The sequence below is a fragment of the Rattus rattus genome, chromosome 8 (genome assembly GCF_011064425.1).
Source record: "Rattus rattus isolate New Zealand chromosome 8, Rrattus_CSIRO_v1, whole genome shotgun sequence".
In the NCBI taxonomy this organism is placed as follows: domain Eukaryota; kingdom Metazoa; phylum Chordata; class Mammalia; order Rodentia; family Muridae; genus Rattus; species Rattus rattus.
Window position 1 is genome coordinate 91,787,107 of NC_046161.1, and position 16,424 is coordinate 91,803,530.

Below are 16,424 nucleotides of genomic sequence, written 5' to 3' on the forward strand. Positions count from 1 at the left end.
CCAAATGCTCAAAATGGGCGGACTTCGCAGCACCCTCCTTTTTGCCCAAACCCAGATATTGCATCAAGGGGAGTGGCCTGTCAGAGTTCCAGAGAAATGATAGCCGGGGATCTTGAGACATCGCCATCTGCCTGAGGGAGACATCTGGGCATCCGGGCTGTGGTGGAGGGCCCTGGGACTTACCAGTGAGCAGCCAAGATTATTGTCCCTACTCATCAAGAGGCTTCCTCGGCCAAGACCCTCTCTGGCTGTTCATTCAGGCTGGTGCTAATCAGCTCTGTTTGCTAATACCTACTTCTGGAAAAGGGGGAGAAGTTAAATGATTCCCATCATGGCTGTACTCTACAGTGCTAGGGGATGCATCCAGGGCTTTGGGCAGGCTACACAAGCACTCTGCCACCGAGCTACGACTCAGCCCTGTGGCCTCCATTTGAAATACCATTTTACAAGTCAAAAGGTAAAAGAACAGTCACTTTATATTTACACATCTGCAAAAAGAAAATCTAGGCTGTAATAACAAGATTGACATCCTGATGTAGAAGAAATAGCAAATGGAAATTAAAAGTGTGAACAAGTATCCTTTAAAATTAAAGTCCTGAGCATGCACTACTGAAAACCAAAACTAATTTTAAAACTTTGAAGAGGAATCCTGTAATAGAAATTGGCCCCTTAAACTTCAATTCCTTGAGGACTTAAAAAAAAAACACAATGTGCAAATTATAATGGTAAAATGAACACTAGTTTGAGAATAAACATTTATTTTTAAGATTTATTTTATTTATATGTTAGTACACTGTAGTTCTCTTCAGACACTTCAGAGGAGAGCATCCCATTACAGATAATTGTTAGCCACCATGTGGTTGCTGGGAATTGAACTCAGGACCTCTGGAAGAACAGTCAGTGCTCTTAACCACTGAGCCATCTCTCCAGCCCACATTTATTCTTTTTTTAATATTTTTAATAGGATATTTTCTGGTTCCAGTTTTGTAACTTACTTGCATAATTTTGGGACAGTCATTGATTCATTCAACAAGTTCACTATGAGTTTACTATGTGTAAAATCTTGGAATTCGCAGTTCTTATCCTTTCCCAACTGATGAAGATGCATAGTCATGGGACAATATTGAGTACAGTGAAGGAACCATCATGGGTACTGGAGTACTAAAGAGAAACTCCCAATCTACTCTACGGGATCATAGAAGGCTTCCTGAAGAGGAGACGGGTATGGGGTATTGAACTTAGCCACATAAGTTTTATACAGGTATCGATCAAGGATGGGGTGAAAAGACATGGTGAGCCACACAGAAGCAAGGTCTGGAGAGCCTTCAGTGTTTTCTGAGGGATTCCAGTATCTCCTGAGAGCAGTGAATACCAAGGGCAGAGTTTTAAACTTATATCTGATCGTGGCATACTCTGCATTTAAGCCTTAAAAGGTTTCTGAGAAAACAAGGAAGGGGCAGACTTGAGGGGACTCTGTCAGGAATCCAGGTGAGAGATACTGTCAGCCTAACTCTAGATTTCCCAGGTCTGTGAGGAAAAAAAAAAAAAAAAAAACCCAAAACCTCAAGATGCAGAATAATAACTCCTACATATTGCATGGTTGGGAGGGGCCGGGAAGAGGAGCCAAACAGGACTTTCCAGTTCTGGTTTGGATAACTGGATAGACAGCAATGGAGAGAAAGGAACAGAGTAAGGCAAGGACAAGACAGGCAGGATTAGGGGGTCTGTGGGAAAAGGCTGCTTGTGCTTAGCCTTATACACTTTGATTTGAAGCATTTATGTGAGCAGTCACATTCCCTGCTATGCAAATAATCTACCTCAAATTGATGTCAAGAAATGGAAATTTTTCTCCTGCCTATGGAGAGAGCCTGTGCAAAGAACATGTCCATTAAGGAGGGTGTGAATATATACATACATACATACATACCAGGATAAGAACGTGAAATAGAAAGACAAGAAGCTCAGAGAAGAGGATCCAGTATAGACGACTACAGTTCTGCAAACAATGAGGCAGGCTGTGATTGTTGAGGCAGAGTGCAGAAGAGAGTCCTCTGTGAGTTAATCATTAAAAAATGTTCCCTGGATGTAACAACTGGAAAGTCATTGTAATCCCAGCAAGAGGAGTTCCTGTGGAAGCCTTGGATCATTGTGGGCTGAAGAGTAAATGGAAAAACTAATGACCATTTGATGCAGAGGAAGAAAACGATTCCATCAGCCTTCCATTTTTTTTTTCCTCATTTACAAAGAAATGTCTAACAAAATAGTTGCAGGAATCAAGAATGGGGGCAGGAAATCCGGCAGGAATATGCCCAACTCTTTTCACTAGCTGCTTCCCAATTAACTCTAAAAGGAGCGTGAGCCGTGAAATTAATAAAGGCTTAGAGAATAAGCAGGAAGTGGGTCTCAAAATGGAATATACCCACCTGCGTTTGAAAAGAAGGCGTTGGATGAGTTCATGACTCAGCCATTCACATAGAGCAACTTGAGCCAAGTTTGAGATGGAAACACTGACAATACTTAGTGAATCAAAGGTCAAAGGAGGAAATGTAGACAGAACTCATGCAATCAAGAGTTAAGACTCACATGGCTGAGCCGCGGCCGCCACCAAGTCATAGGATCATAAAATGGTTAGTTCTGCTTAGCATGAGTCTATACCAAGATTAGCCAACCAAGCATTATTGCCCTGACTGGCATCTGCCAATCTCACAAGCAACTACAGGGAGAATCAATCCCAAACTCAGCTCACACACACAGGGCAGTGGGAGGTAATGTCATTAGCCTATCGTAGCTTTTGAATTAATCATTCTCAAGCCCAGGCACCACCCAGTAAGAAAGTCAGATATGCCTCTGCCTGGGCCGCCACACTAGGTTAGGGCTTCTGGATGGCTATGCTCATTTGTCCAACTCTCCCCGATACTCCTGGCTGGGCTCTTGCTTGCTTCTCTTCTGTTTTGTCAACTTCCTTCCTATACTATCTCATCGGCCAGTTGTGATGCTTATCTATGCAACATGCCCAAACTAAATTATCCTTTATCCTGTTCCCTCAATGGGTTTTTTGTTGACACAAGGTCTCAAGGAGCCAAGCCTGGTCTAAAACTCACTATGTAGCTGAATTCATGGATGATCTTCACTTGCTGGTCTTCTTGCCCCCATTCCCAAAGTGCTGGGACTGGTAGACATCAACGTTCATGATTTAGATGGCACTGGAAATCAATCCCAGAGGCTTGTGCATGCTAGGCACCATTCTACCATCTGATCTACATCCCAGCCCTGTTGTCTGCATTTCTGGATTAATTTTCTCCGTAACTGGAGGACCATTCATTCAGGTTTGAAGATGAACTGTTGAGGTGGATAAGTGGGTAGTCTAAAAATAGAACTTACCTCCTACTTGCTACTTAAATCTTTAGTATTTAATTTTGTTAGGAAAAACAAGGGCTTTATGTAAAGGTAGAGAGGGGGTGAGGCAGAAGGAAAAATTTGATGGCCATTTTTTCCACCCCCAATCCAAGGTTCACTCTTCACTCTCTCAAAACAGTTCAAGTTCAGGCACAGGGCAAATAGAGAATTACTTTACTCTCTTTCTGTAATCTTCTTTTCCCTTCCCTGCTTGCATCACAACAAGATCTCGAAATACTGTGTTTAAGCATATCTGACATTTAGCTCTCATTTCTGTCTCCTGGAGGTCACACAGGGAACTTAGGACCCTTTTGTATCCACCACGTCTCCACTGCAGCTTGATCTCTACATTGCCAGACTCCAGTTTTCAGATCTCGTGCCTGCCTTTTAAACTTCCTCTGTGCGGCTGGAGAAATGGTTCAGTGTTAATCAGCTGCTCTTCAATTTCCACCTTGCCCCCACCCCCATCCCCACCCCAGCCCAGTGGTGGCTCACAACCTTTTCCAGTTCTCAGGAATCCGATGCCCTGGTTCTCCCTCCAAGGACACTGACACACATGCAGGCAAAATATTCATACACATTTTAAAGAGTTAAAAAAATAAAAAAATAAACCAAGCAAAACCCCAAAACTCTCCCTTTGAACAAAGTCATTTCAATTTACTGACGGTCTTCAAGAAATTAATCTCTTGGAATTAATGGGTTAGAATCTTTAAAACTCCAACACTGTCATCTTTCTGTAGTCGTATCTAGTTTCTAGCAAACATTACCCAGTAACTCCTATTAAGCTGGAGACTCAGGTTTTATTTTGGACAGCCCCTTAGTTAAAAGCTCCATTATTTGATGGAACAAATACTTTAAAACTCTGGGAACCAGAAACAATGCTTTGTAAGTGAACATTTACATGACAGTCTAATGCTTTTGGCTACGGCTTTTCAATTGCTGGTTGGCCCTAAGTGGAGCCCACCACATCTAAGAGCTTCTACCAAAGGCTCTCTTCCACCTTCCGTTATCCCGTACTCCAGCCTCGACCACTGTCTTCTCCACTTAGGCTTTACAGCGCCAGAATACAAATTTCACAAAAGCTTTGTTTTTGTTCTCATTGTGCTGCTGGGTGAGTACAGCCTCGCCTGAGCAAGCAAAGCATCAACTTAAAGGGTAGAACTGTTTTAGGGCAAGATGAGGAATGGGGGAGACAGAGGGGGGGGAGGGGGGAGGGAGGGAGGGAGGGAGGGAGGGTCTCTACCTCCTTAAGGCTCCACCACCTTCCCAAAGTGCTAGAGATGGGAACCAAGAATTTAACACAGGACTTTGGGGGACATGCAAGATCAAACTATAGCAACAGTTCAATGCTAGAATTTTAATCTTAAAACCAATCGAGGAAATCAGTATTTGTTCTGCATAATACCCCTCTATCTGTCTGCAGCTTAGAACACATACTACATTCGATGGCATTGCTCTAGAGAAGCCATGCTTACTCAGAAGTTACTAGCTGTCCTCTGTAAGTGTTCAAAATCACCCCAACTACTTCTGTAGTTAGCCTATATTAGACACCTAGTCTCTATCTGGAATCCATCTTTGTCTCAACGATTTTTCAGCGATAGATACCTGCTGGTTCACAGATATCTCCAAGCCCAAAAGTCGGTTTAAAACAATCTTTTCGGGTACCTTCTTAGATCACTACTTCAAAATGTTGTTTTTCCGTTCGTCAATGAGGTATGAGAGAAAACTTCTGCAGTGAGACCAGCTTTCGCTGTGCTGTAGACTCATGTAATCTGAGTGAAATCATTTAGTCAGAGTCGGTCGAACACTTTCCTAGCGTGCACAAGGCACCTGTTCTACTGTCTAGCACTACAGAGAGAAATGACTGTATCAGCTAGTTTGTCCCTGCTAGGCTACTGGAGGCATCAAGCCAGTTCTGAAATTGACAGAAATCAGTGTCCTGGCCAGAAAAAAAAATTCTTACTTTGGTTTAAAACCCATCTGTGTATATACCCAATGATAAGCAAACCCTTCCTCTTTACAACTCAGCAAGCGCAGTTAATTTCCTATTTCATTCAACGAGTCTAGGCAAACCACACACTTTAAGTAAACTAGAAATGCGCATGTAACAGCAAGAAATGAAGGTGTGGACTAGGCTTGTTTTGCCGTCTGCAGTGTTTAGAATATAGATTTGATGAACCCTAACAGAACTAGCAGATTCAGGAATCTGTTTTTCAAGACTCTGGATATGATTCAGAAAATGATAGTTTTATACTGAACAAAATTCAAGGAGTGACGACGATGTAAAAACCTAGAAAACAGCTAAGGAAACGATACAAAGGTTTCTTGACTTGTAATATTAAAATTAAAAAGCAAAAGCTGGAATGCTAATATACTCCAAATTCACTGATTTGGACATAGGAACTCTTTCTGAAAAATGGCAACTTCATATTCAAGGCCAAAAACTCTATATGCAATAGGAAAAATAGGGAGAAATGATAAATCAATATAGCTATAAATTATGGGCTGAGTTGGGAAAGACATTATTCTCCTGGAATGTCTTTCACGTGTGCATTCTGGTGCCATCCACATCAGGCTGCAATCTGATTACTAACTTGGGAAATCAACTCACATCGTCAGCAGATTTTTAAAGGAAACCGTAAATTACAATGTTATCTGAAATCTCCCATTTTAAGAGCTGTCAAGTTGAATCCTACGTAAGTTGAACAATACTTCTATATTTGGCCACACCATTAGCAGGTAAAAATCTACACTTTTTGACAAGGGATGGGGTGTATGAGGAAAAAATGCCTTTTCCTAATTCTCGGTTGCAGCCTGTAGACTGCAATGGCAGAGCATTAAATGATGATTCTCACGCAGTACCTCACTGCGAGGCTTTTCTACTCTGGCAATGTGCTTGGTTCCCCTTTGTTTGGTGGTTGCTTGGGATAGCATCCAGGCTTCCAGCATGCTCCCCTACAGAACCACAATCCCAACTCTTTTTTCAGACAGTGTCTTGATAAAAGACCCAGGCATACCTCATAATCCTCCTGCCTCAGCCTCTCAGGCAGCCAAAACTACAGGCTTTTAACACTTGGCTGGGTATTTTGTATCCTGCCCAATGATGTCTGTAAACAGCTCTACTAGTCTTAGGTGTACACACTGACACGGATAGTGGGTGTGTGCAATACATGTCATGGAGTATGTAACTCACACCCTAAGATTTATGACCAAATAAGGGACAGGGCATTTAAAGCTTTTCTTTTTGTTGCAAAGCTGGCACACATACATAAAGTTGTTTAAGAACAAAACCTCTTCCAAGATTTTAGAGAGGTTTTTGTAGACCCAAGCCAGTCAGGACTGCAGGTACGATATATACTCAAATTTGAGAACCAACCATCTCTTCATATACACGTGAAAGCTTTTGTAATAGCAATTTCCCCAGGACCCACTTCTTAGTCTAAAACGAGCACACAGAGCACAGTGTGTCAAGATATACATGGCATGGGGTTTTGGATGTTTGGTCTCATTACCTAGCTATGTAGACATTTTCCAAGGTTGTTGTAATTCCTAAGAAAACTGCTTCAAGTAAAACTCATGCTTGTAAGTAGCCTTTGAAGAGAAAGCTGAAGACATTTTTAAAAACCAAGCAGGTGTTGAGGCACAAAGTAACCGTGTACAGTCAGGCTTCGTTCTACAGTTAGAAAGCAGGTATTACCAAGCACCTCCACTTTCTACAAACTCTAGCATGCAATCCACCGCAGCACCACTCCAGGACGTTTCCAGAAACAGCTATGTCCATGATGAAGTTATCTGCGTCTTTTTATAAAGCTCTATTTTGTTGGGGGAGCATACAAAGAGAAAACAAGAACTAAAGTGTCATCAAATGCTAAGAATGTTCACTACCTACTCATTCTGAAACCATTCACAGTATTTTACACCTCCAAAGGTATCATATATAATCTTTAGGTAGATTAATAATCTACTACCATTTACCTTACACAAAGAGTACTCAAAGACAAATGTAAATTAAAAAGCTTTCAAAGCAGGTGTTTAAAGACTGAAATTCATACATCAGTGCTTTAATCATATCTGTTGACTTCTTAGTGGGAGAGGCCAGGGCTGCCACCCAGTGGCAACATCAGCCTCCAAATGATTTTAAGATTTAAATGAAAAGTTTTAAGATACTACAATGTAGGAAAAAGTCAAACTACAAAGTTTGATTTTCACCAGCTATAATTTTGGTAAAGTGTTTAAAATAGCAAAAAGCAGCAATGTTCTTGTACTTATGTGGAATTGAAGTTTTTGTTACTTTGCTTAAAAATTTCAGAATGAAGAAGACTCAATACTTTAGCTTCTCATTCACACACACAAAGTACTAGATGGCAAACAAAAAATTAGATAATACAGTTTACCTAACCATAGCACATCATTTCAGTGTGTGTCCCAGTTAAAGAACTAAAAGGAGGGACCAGAGAACCCACTCAGTACAGAACACCTGCTTTCCATGTGTGAATCCTTGGGCTCAATATGCAATAGTGTCAAAAAAAATTATTTCAGTAAATCTGATCAGATATTGGATCAGGATGGTGAAAAGTTGAAAACTTTAAGTTACTGCCATGCAGAATTAGTGATGTTTAGAGAGGAAAAAAAATTACACATCTCATTGTCTACTATACTCCCCAAACTTGGCCATGACTTACTTCACAGTGGCATAAATATGGCATGATCTCATGGAGCACAGTTTGGTCAAGGAACATTAGAAACATTCAAGATCAACTGCCCAAACTGCTTTGTTCTCTTGAATAACCAAGTGAGGGGGGCAGGGGAGAGGAAACACTTCTTAAATTCTTAAATTTTTGTTTAAATAGCTATAAATTCTATTTTCTAACCGATTATCTGGTCTCTTTTGGATACAATGGATGGATTTTTTAAAATTAAGGCACAGACAACAAACTTGATATTTACAATGGCTTGTGACAGATACAATATCTAAAAATAATGTCTTATTTTCTGTTTATTATTGCTATTTTGTCACAGAAAAGATTAACACTTTACAAGAAATGTCCTTTATCATATGCCATATAGATATAATTTTATATGAAGAGGGACTGTGGGGAAACAGGATAGCTTTACGAGGAAATAAAGAAACAGCAATAAAAGGATTCTTCCATATAAAGATTTTGAACCAAATTATTTGTTTTCAGAATACAAAACCTTAATTGTTGGAAGGAAAGAGAAAAACAGCAAAGAAAACAGTAAGACAGAAGACAAGAATAAAGACCTCTTCTACACGAGATGCACTGCCTATGCAGTATATATGTATGGGCTGAGTCATAACAAAATACTCATGTATTGTACAGTCAGTTCTCATACAGTTAGAAACAGCACTTTCCCAGCAAGTACAACTGGCCCAACACTTTCTCGGTCTTCTGCTGCGTGATGAGTTAAAGTGTGTAGCAGTCATTGCTGACGAGCAGTATCAAGACAAATGCTTGACGAGATACAATTTCTCTCCTTGTTCACTTGTAAAGATCGGTGCCTTTTTGTAATGTTCTACAAGTTCCTCCATGGTGCTGAATTTCCGCTGCCCAATGCAGTAGACAGTCTCTTTCAGCTGGACTTTAAAATGCTTGTTTTTCCCTTGTGCTTTTAGTGATACTGAGAAATCATTTGGCTAAAACAGAAAGGGGAAGGGGGAAGCAAACATTTGAAAGTCATGTATCAGGACGTAAAATAAAACATAACTGTGTAAATCTGAGCATTTATGCTAAATTATTTATATCTCTCCTTTATTTCTCCAAAAATTTGCCCTTTTTATAAATGAGGAAAACGAGGCTCAAAGAGCACGCCTAGGATCCATTCCCTGGTGACAGGGTGCTAGCGTCTCCTCACAGTCATCCACAGTACCCAGAGAGTAGTAAACACAGAAAGGAGTTTTCAGAGGCACAAGAGAAAACATTAGAAAATCTCAGACTTCCACTCCATCCCCTCAGTCCAGAGTGAACAGTAACTGACTTATATAGTACGCTGAATTTTCAAAAATAATGGACAAATAGGAATTCAACTAAACTTTCAATAAAAGGTAACAAACACAAATTCCTACAAGGGCCAAAATGTAAGAAAGGCAGAGGAGGAAAGAGGGTGTGGCCAGCCTAAAGAACACTTACTGTTCACCTGTGATTGCTGCTTTGCAAGAACTGACTGCACGTGAACAGTGTTTTTAACACCTTTATTTATGTGTATGAGTGTTTCGCCTGCATACATGTTTCTATATCACATGTGAGCAGTGTCTGTGGAGGCCAGAATTGGGTACTGGATCCCCTAGAACTGGAGTTACAAATGGTTTGAGTTGCTGGGAATCAAAACTGGTTTCTTTGAAAAAGCAAAAGAACAGTACTCCTAACCCTGAGTCCTCTCTCCAACGTGGTCTTTCAATTTTAAAGGGAAATCTGAAGTCAACATTTTTAAAAGAAGTTTTTATTACTTTAGAGATTTTGCATATGTTTGTATGTCTATACGTGGGTATATATATGTACACTAGTGCAAGATGTTCAAGAAGCCATCAGATCCCCTAAGAGCTGCAGCTACAGGTGACAGTAAGCCACCCGACACAGTGCTGGGTACTATGGGTCCCCCGGAAGAACCGTAAGCACTTCTCATTGCTGAGCCATTTCTTCAGCCCCAAAGTCTGGATTTTTATAAATCCTTCCCTATTTAAATATTGGCAATGAATTAGAAAAAAAAATTTAATTGTGTAAGGCTAAACAAAAATACATGTTCACGATCTCTAGCTGAAAAATAACACTACTGAAAATAATCACATATTTCAGCTGGTATTTATACTCAGGCCACAAGAAAACCAGCATCCTGTATTTAACTTTCTTTCCTTCTTAATCAGCTGGAGGCAGTTGCAGCTGTCGTTTTAAACCTAATATTTCTGAACAATGTCAATCGAGAACAGTGACTTTTGAATGGTCTGTGTGCTGCTGCACATCAGGACTTTAATAAAAATGGACTCCTCTATCCTAGGTTAAAGGCCCATTTCTCACAATTCCGCATCGGAAGGTTCAATTCATCTCAGTCTCATACACACACCACTTTCTTTCAACCGTTTGTATAATGCATTCACAAAAAGCCAGTATTAGCCATGATTTGATAAGTGGTGACATCATTTATCAGGAAAAACTTTAAAAAAAAAATAACCATCAAATTTTAGCATTCAAAGGAACACTTTTAAGAGATTATTAGTGATGTCATGGTTCAATTTGTATGGCTACTGTTTAGCTGCTACTGCAATGTAATTTACCTTTTATTGCAAGTATATTTTAAATGATGCTAAGTAGGTTGTTGAGGTGAATAAAAAACTATTTTTGGTCAAGTAAGGTATATCTGTGATTTCAAGGCACCCTGGTCTACCTACACAGTGAGTTTCAGGGCAGCCAGGGTTACAATAGTGAATCACTGTTTTATTTTTTTAAAAAAAGATATTTTAAGCAAACAACTAATTTATAAAGAAACAATCAGTTTGTTCCATTTTTAAGTTTAATGAACAGAACTATTCCAGAAATGCAAATTTAAAGCAACTGAACAAAGTCTATTAAAACAAGATATTCACTGCTCAGTTATCTTATTCAAAACAGGTACACTGGAAAGAGTGTGATCGTGTCCCCTGGCTACCTCAGTTAGGCTGAAGGAAGCCGGCCATTCAACCTTTCCAACCTTACTTATGAATGCACAGAACTCTATTTTCACTTTCCTTTGAAAATCAACTTACCGAAGACTCACTGTCGCGAATGAGGAAGTCTCCTTCATGCCCTCTTTCATTCAATGCCATCTCTGCCTGGTGCCTGGTGACTTTGCCATAATACCAAGGATTGCCAGCAAACTTCCCCGTGAGTGAAGGCCTAATGTAGTCACACTGTGGAGGCGACGGTTCCAAACCTGAGGTTAGCGGATTATTCTGCATGACGGTAACATAGTTTTTTGGCACCAGGCCAACCATGCCATTGATTTTCCTGCATTTCCACCATTCTGGGTCATTTTCCGGCTTTTCAATAACATCCATTACATCACCTTTCTCAAAATTGAGTTCTTCATCATTGGATGAGCTGAACGGGTAAAGAGCCTGTACAACGTGCAATACTTGACCCGTATTTAGGTTATTGACAACTGCTGCTAACTTCTCTGACAGAGAACCTACATGGTCACCCAAAGGACTGTCACCTTCTTCAGTTACATAGTTTGAAGGGAACCATCCAATTTGTCCATTGTAGCTGCCACGCCACCATCCGTCACTGCATTTCTCCATGACGATCACCTTGGTCCCTTTTATCAATGACAATTCATCCTCTCTCTCAGCCATGTAGTTAAACTTCACAAAAGCAGGCATGTTGAGGTCATAGAGACGTTCTCCTGGATCAACAAAGCTATCATCAGCAGGAGATGCCGTATCTGGAACACTGGGTTTTCTTTTCACTTTTCCAATGCCTGTTTGAATAAAGAGGAGGCTGTAAGACTATAGCTTCAACTTGATACACTTACCTCAACCAGGCTTCTAAATGGAGCAAGCAGACTGTGGCATGATGGAATCATCTTTTGGGAGATAAAATACAAGTTAAGTTCTTCCATAACCAAACCAAATATACTATTAAGTATCTTTCTCTCCTGCCAAAGCCAAAAAGTAATTGCATAATAATAAAGTTGCCATGTTGAATTTTCTCTTAAATGTTAATATGGTTTCTTTCTTTCATAGCTACAACTAAGACAAATACTTCAGTAATCCCACACTTTGATATCTTAGTTTATTAACCTAGATTTTGTAATTAGCTGTATAAAAATGAATCAACTATTTAAATTAGTACCTGATGCACATAAAGAATTCTATCTGGGCAATCTCATTTACTAACTTCTTAGTTTCCAAAGCCAGACCACTCTACAGATCTGTTTACTTTGAAATAAGGTATTTATTATTTACTCATTGTTTCCCTTCATCCTAATTCACATACAACCTCCTGAAGGGCAAGGATTTTTCATTTTGCTCATAGAAAAATCCCTGGGAGCTTGAAGGGCACTTGGTACATAGAAAATGGTTAATGTGTTTTGATTGGAAGAACTGGGAAAATGAACCCGTCATTGGAAATATATCCTTCAAGGGGAACCACACATTTTCAGGGCTGCTCACTTCTCAGCGTAGTATCTGATGTTTTGGTTTTTTTTTACTTTTGAAATCTGGGACTTTGTAAACTATTCAAATTTTTTCCTATATTGTTTAAAAAAAAAAAGCCACCATATTACTCTTAGTCTTTATTCAGCCAAGACCCCAAATTCTGATCCTTCATGGTTCTTAATAGCCATCTTTTCTCTTCTGAGACTCCTTGTTATACTATCCTTGCTGTTTTCTTACTTAGCCTCATTAATTATCTAAAAAGCCCACAAATCTCTTCAATCCTAGTGTTATTCACTTTGCTATGCTTTCAGTCAGTTCTGCACTTGCTCGTGTATGTATTTACTGAGCCTAGCACATGCAGACAGAAAACAACTTCTGAGAGCTCCTTTTTTCCTACTGTGTGAGTTTCAGAGACTTGAGCTCAAGCTATTCTTTTAAAATTCTATTACTCTTTTATAATTATCTTTCTACTTCTCTTTCCAACTTCTTCCCTCTTGTTTGCACTCCCCCTTTCACAAGTGTGATTATTATCTATGTTGGAGGGCGGGTGTTGTAGAATGTAACAAATTATGTTGGTTGGGCCAAGAGGACTAGACATCAAACAGAAAAGTAATGAAGAGTAGGGAAGAACCTCAAATAGCATGGCAATGTGGGGAAGATAGATACCATGCATCTTGCCTAGGAAACTGACAAAAGCTTTAAATCATAAGCTAACGCAATATCTGGGGCAAGAGATGAGAGGTATACATTATGAAGCCATCCTAGTCAAAGTGAAGTTTTTGTGGTCGTTATTCCAGCGTTGGCTCTGCAATGGGGCCTCTTTATTGCTTGAAACTCTGGTTCTCATGAGATTACTTCTGCTGGGGAGGGGTAAGTCTTACTAAGGTGGTGTTGAATGATTTCACTGCTCTTAGAAAAGGTGGCCACAGGGTTAGGACAATGGCTAAGAACTTTCAGTAAGCCCTGGGGATCTGAACAGGATACTATAAAAACTAACTCCCCAAGAACTTTTTGAGTTATCTTTGTGCCTTAAGCCTTAAAGGGAATGGGTCTGATTCAGTATCTATCACAAAATTTTCAGATAGACACTCCTTGATTAACATGCTTCAATGCAGAGTTGAACAGAAGAAAGACCCATAGTAAAAGCAGTAGATATAAAATGAAGGCAGAGATACCAGGTTTTATCTTGCTTTTAATTACCCAGTAGGCACAGGAGCCAACACATTCTTAGCAAAAGCAGTAGCATAGTTACTTTCCTATTACAGTGGTAAGATGCCATGACCAAGTCAACTTATAGAAGAGTTTGTAGTTTCAAAGGGTTAGTTAGAGTCCATGACCACCATGGCAGGGGGTGGGGCAGCACAGAAGCAGGCAGGCAGCCAGCAGGGCTCTGGAGCAATAGCTCAGAGCTAATGTGAGGTAGAGAGTGCTGCAGGGTGTTTTTGAAACATCAAAGCTCTCCACCAATGAAATGCCCTCTCCAATAGGGCCTCTCTTGATCCTTTCCAAAGAGCTCCACCAGATGGGAACCAAGTATTCAAACATGAGTTTGTGGTCAATCTCAATCTAAGTGTGTGTTATCCAGGTAACACACAATTACTAGCATCCTTGGCCTTCTCATCTTTCCATGTGACAAATCAGATCACAGGCAAGCTCTTCATGCTTTTTCATTACTTGTCTGTTTCCTTAATATAAGTCAGCTCCCTAAGGAATTTCCAGTGCTTGTAGTTTACACATTAGTGAGCGGGAAAAAGTAATTTATGAATGAATTATTAAGTCCTAAGTTGAAAATTATTTTCCCAAGATGGCATAGTTGGCCTTCTCTACATCAAAAAACAAAAACAAGCAAACAAAAAGAAAAACCATTTAAACTTGTATGTAATTTATTTGAAGACTTGAACTCTTGCTCTACCTGGAAAGCCAACACTAGACAGAGTTCTATCAGTAGACACCGTTAGATGTAACCAACACCTCAAACCTAGATTCATGTCCAAATAAAAATGATCCCTCCTTAAAAAAAAAAAAAAAGATTCCTTCTATACCTTTAAACAACTGTGTCCTTGATCTCCTTACTTCTGGCTAATGAGGTCATCATTATGAAAAATCTTTACAACAGAGTGACATCACTAAAAATGGCAGAGTAGAAATGTCAGGGCTTCCTCTAAAGATCAGCTAATGAGCTGGCAAACACTGTCAGTATCAATTTTGCAAATCCTGGCATCTGGTAAAGGAAGCAAAGCGGCAGGCAAGGAAGGCTGAGTGAACAAAGTGCTGCTTTGTTAAGAGACCACGGGTGCACAGAACGCAGCCTCCAACTCGTCTCCCTCCCAGGGCAGAGGTGCTGTGCCCGTAGCTACCCACAACCTCACTAAGGAACTGTGACTGACAGAATTTAGACTGTCTGATCCCTGAATCCAGAGCTGGGCTGTCTTCCTAGGTGGATCTCACTTTGAATCATTTGTGATGCAGTAGCGGAGACAAGGAACACTTGTGACAAGGAAGAAAGATCAAAAAGCCGGAACGGGAAGATGATAAGGAAGGTTATACATGGAAAAAGGAGGTACTTAAAGATCCCATATGTTTTCAGGAACCAAGATGATCTCAATGTGATCACGGTTGGACACATGTTGTGGAAAAGGTTAGAAAAAAAACCTTGATCTTTACCTCTGGCTGACCTACAACCTCTAAGAGCACAGTAAGCAAAGCCCAAGACAGAACTGTAAGTGGCTTGGCCAAATGTTAAAAAAAAGCGTACAGGGTTGGGGATTTAGCTCAGTGGTAGAGCGCTTGCCTAAAGGCAAAGGCCCTGAGTTTGGTCCCCCAGCTCCGAAAAAAAAAAGAAAAAAAAAAAAAAAAAAAAAAAAGAACGTACAAACACACAGCCAAGCTATATATGGAATTCCTATCCTCCGTTTTCTTTGTTCTGTATGTTTAAAGAAACAGTGTCAAAAGATTTAATTAGCCATATAAATAAGAATACAGACCTTACAAAAAGTACCAAACAGTTCCTCAAAGATAAAGAAATTAAGACATTCTTAATTCATCACCAATAAACTTGTGTTTTTTAAAGAATGTAAAAAATAGTCCTCCAGATTGGGGGAAAAAAAAAAGACATCAGCCAGAAAAAAAATCAGAAATCATACAAATAAAGAACAAAGAATACCACCATTAGAAACACACCAACATGAACATAGGAAAGTTCAAGAAGTCTCAACCCTAGTCAAAGAATGACAAAGAACTAAGGAATGTTAAGAGCAGAAGTCCTCCCCAAGGAAGAGCACACTGGGTAGGTATCCAGGGCCAAATGGTCAGTCCTGGAAACATACAGAAAAGTAACACTACATAGAATGAGCAGGTTGCATTAAATATTTAGGAACACACACACACACACACACACACACACACACACACACACACACACACACACACCACCACCACCACCAGCACCAGCACCAGCACCAACATTAGCATCAGCAATTAAAGAAAAAGAGACTATGTATTTCAAGGGGGGTGCAGAGCAAGGGTGCTTGGGAGGCGCTTAAGGGAAGAAAATGAAGGCAGAAATGTAATTATAAGCTCAAAAATTTATTTACAAAACAGAGAAGAAATAAAGGTAGCTATATAGGTACCAGTACTAGTCCCAACTTTTTTCCTTTGTTCCTATATGATTTAAAAATACATAAATCATATCTTCAACCTAAGTACATAAGCAGTGTATAAAGAGATGATATATAATGATATAAAGGAGCAGTTATCTATATCATTCAAATTACGTTGGGATTAACTTAAACTTGTTAAAAACAAAATGTTAATTGTTATTTCCAAGGTAGCTTCCAAGGAAAACCAAAAACTACAAAAGAAATGAAAGAGATAAAAAAAA

At 39.7% G+C, this 16,424-nt stretch overlaps 1 protein-coding gene across 2 annotated transcripts in view; it reads right to left on the reverse strand.

Moving 5' to 3' along the window:
- Positions 1-8,374: 8,374 nt before the first annotated feature.
- Nck1 (NCK adaptor protein 1) overlaps positions 8,375-16,424 on the reverse strand; it is a 59,261-nt gene continuing 51,211 nt past the window's right edge. For both annotated transcript variants that reach the window (XM_032910180.1, XM_032910181.1), the window contains 2 exons: positions 11,153-11,865; positions 8,375-9,052 (listed from right to left, as the gene is read on the reverse strand). In XM_032910180.1, the coding sequence (XP_032766071.1) occupies positions 8,858-9,052; positions 11,153-11,865 (908 nt within the window). In that variant the 3' untranslated portion in view covers positions 8,375-8,857. The remainder of the gene's footprint in view (positions 9,053-11,152; positions 11,866-16,424) is intronic.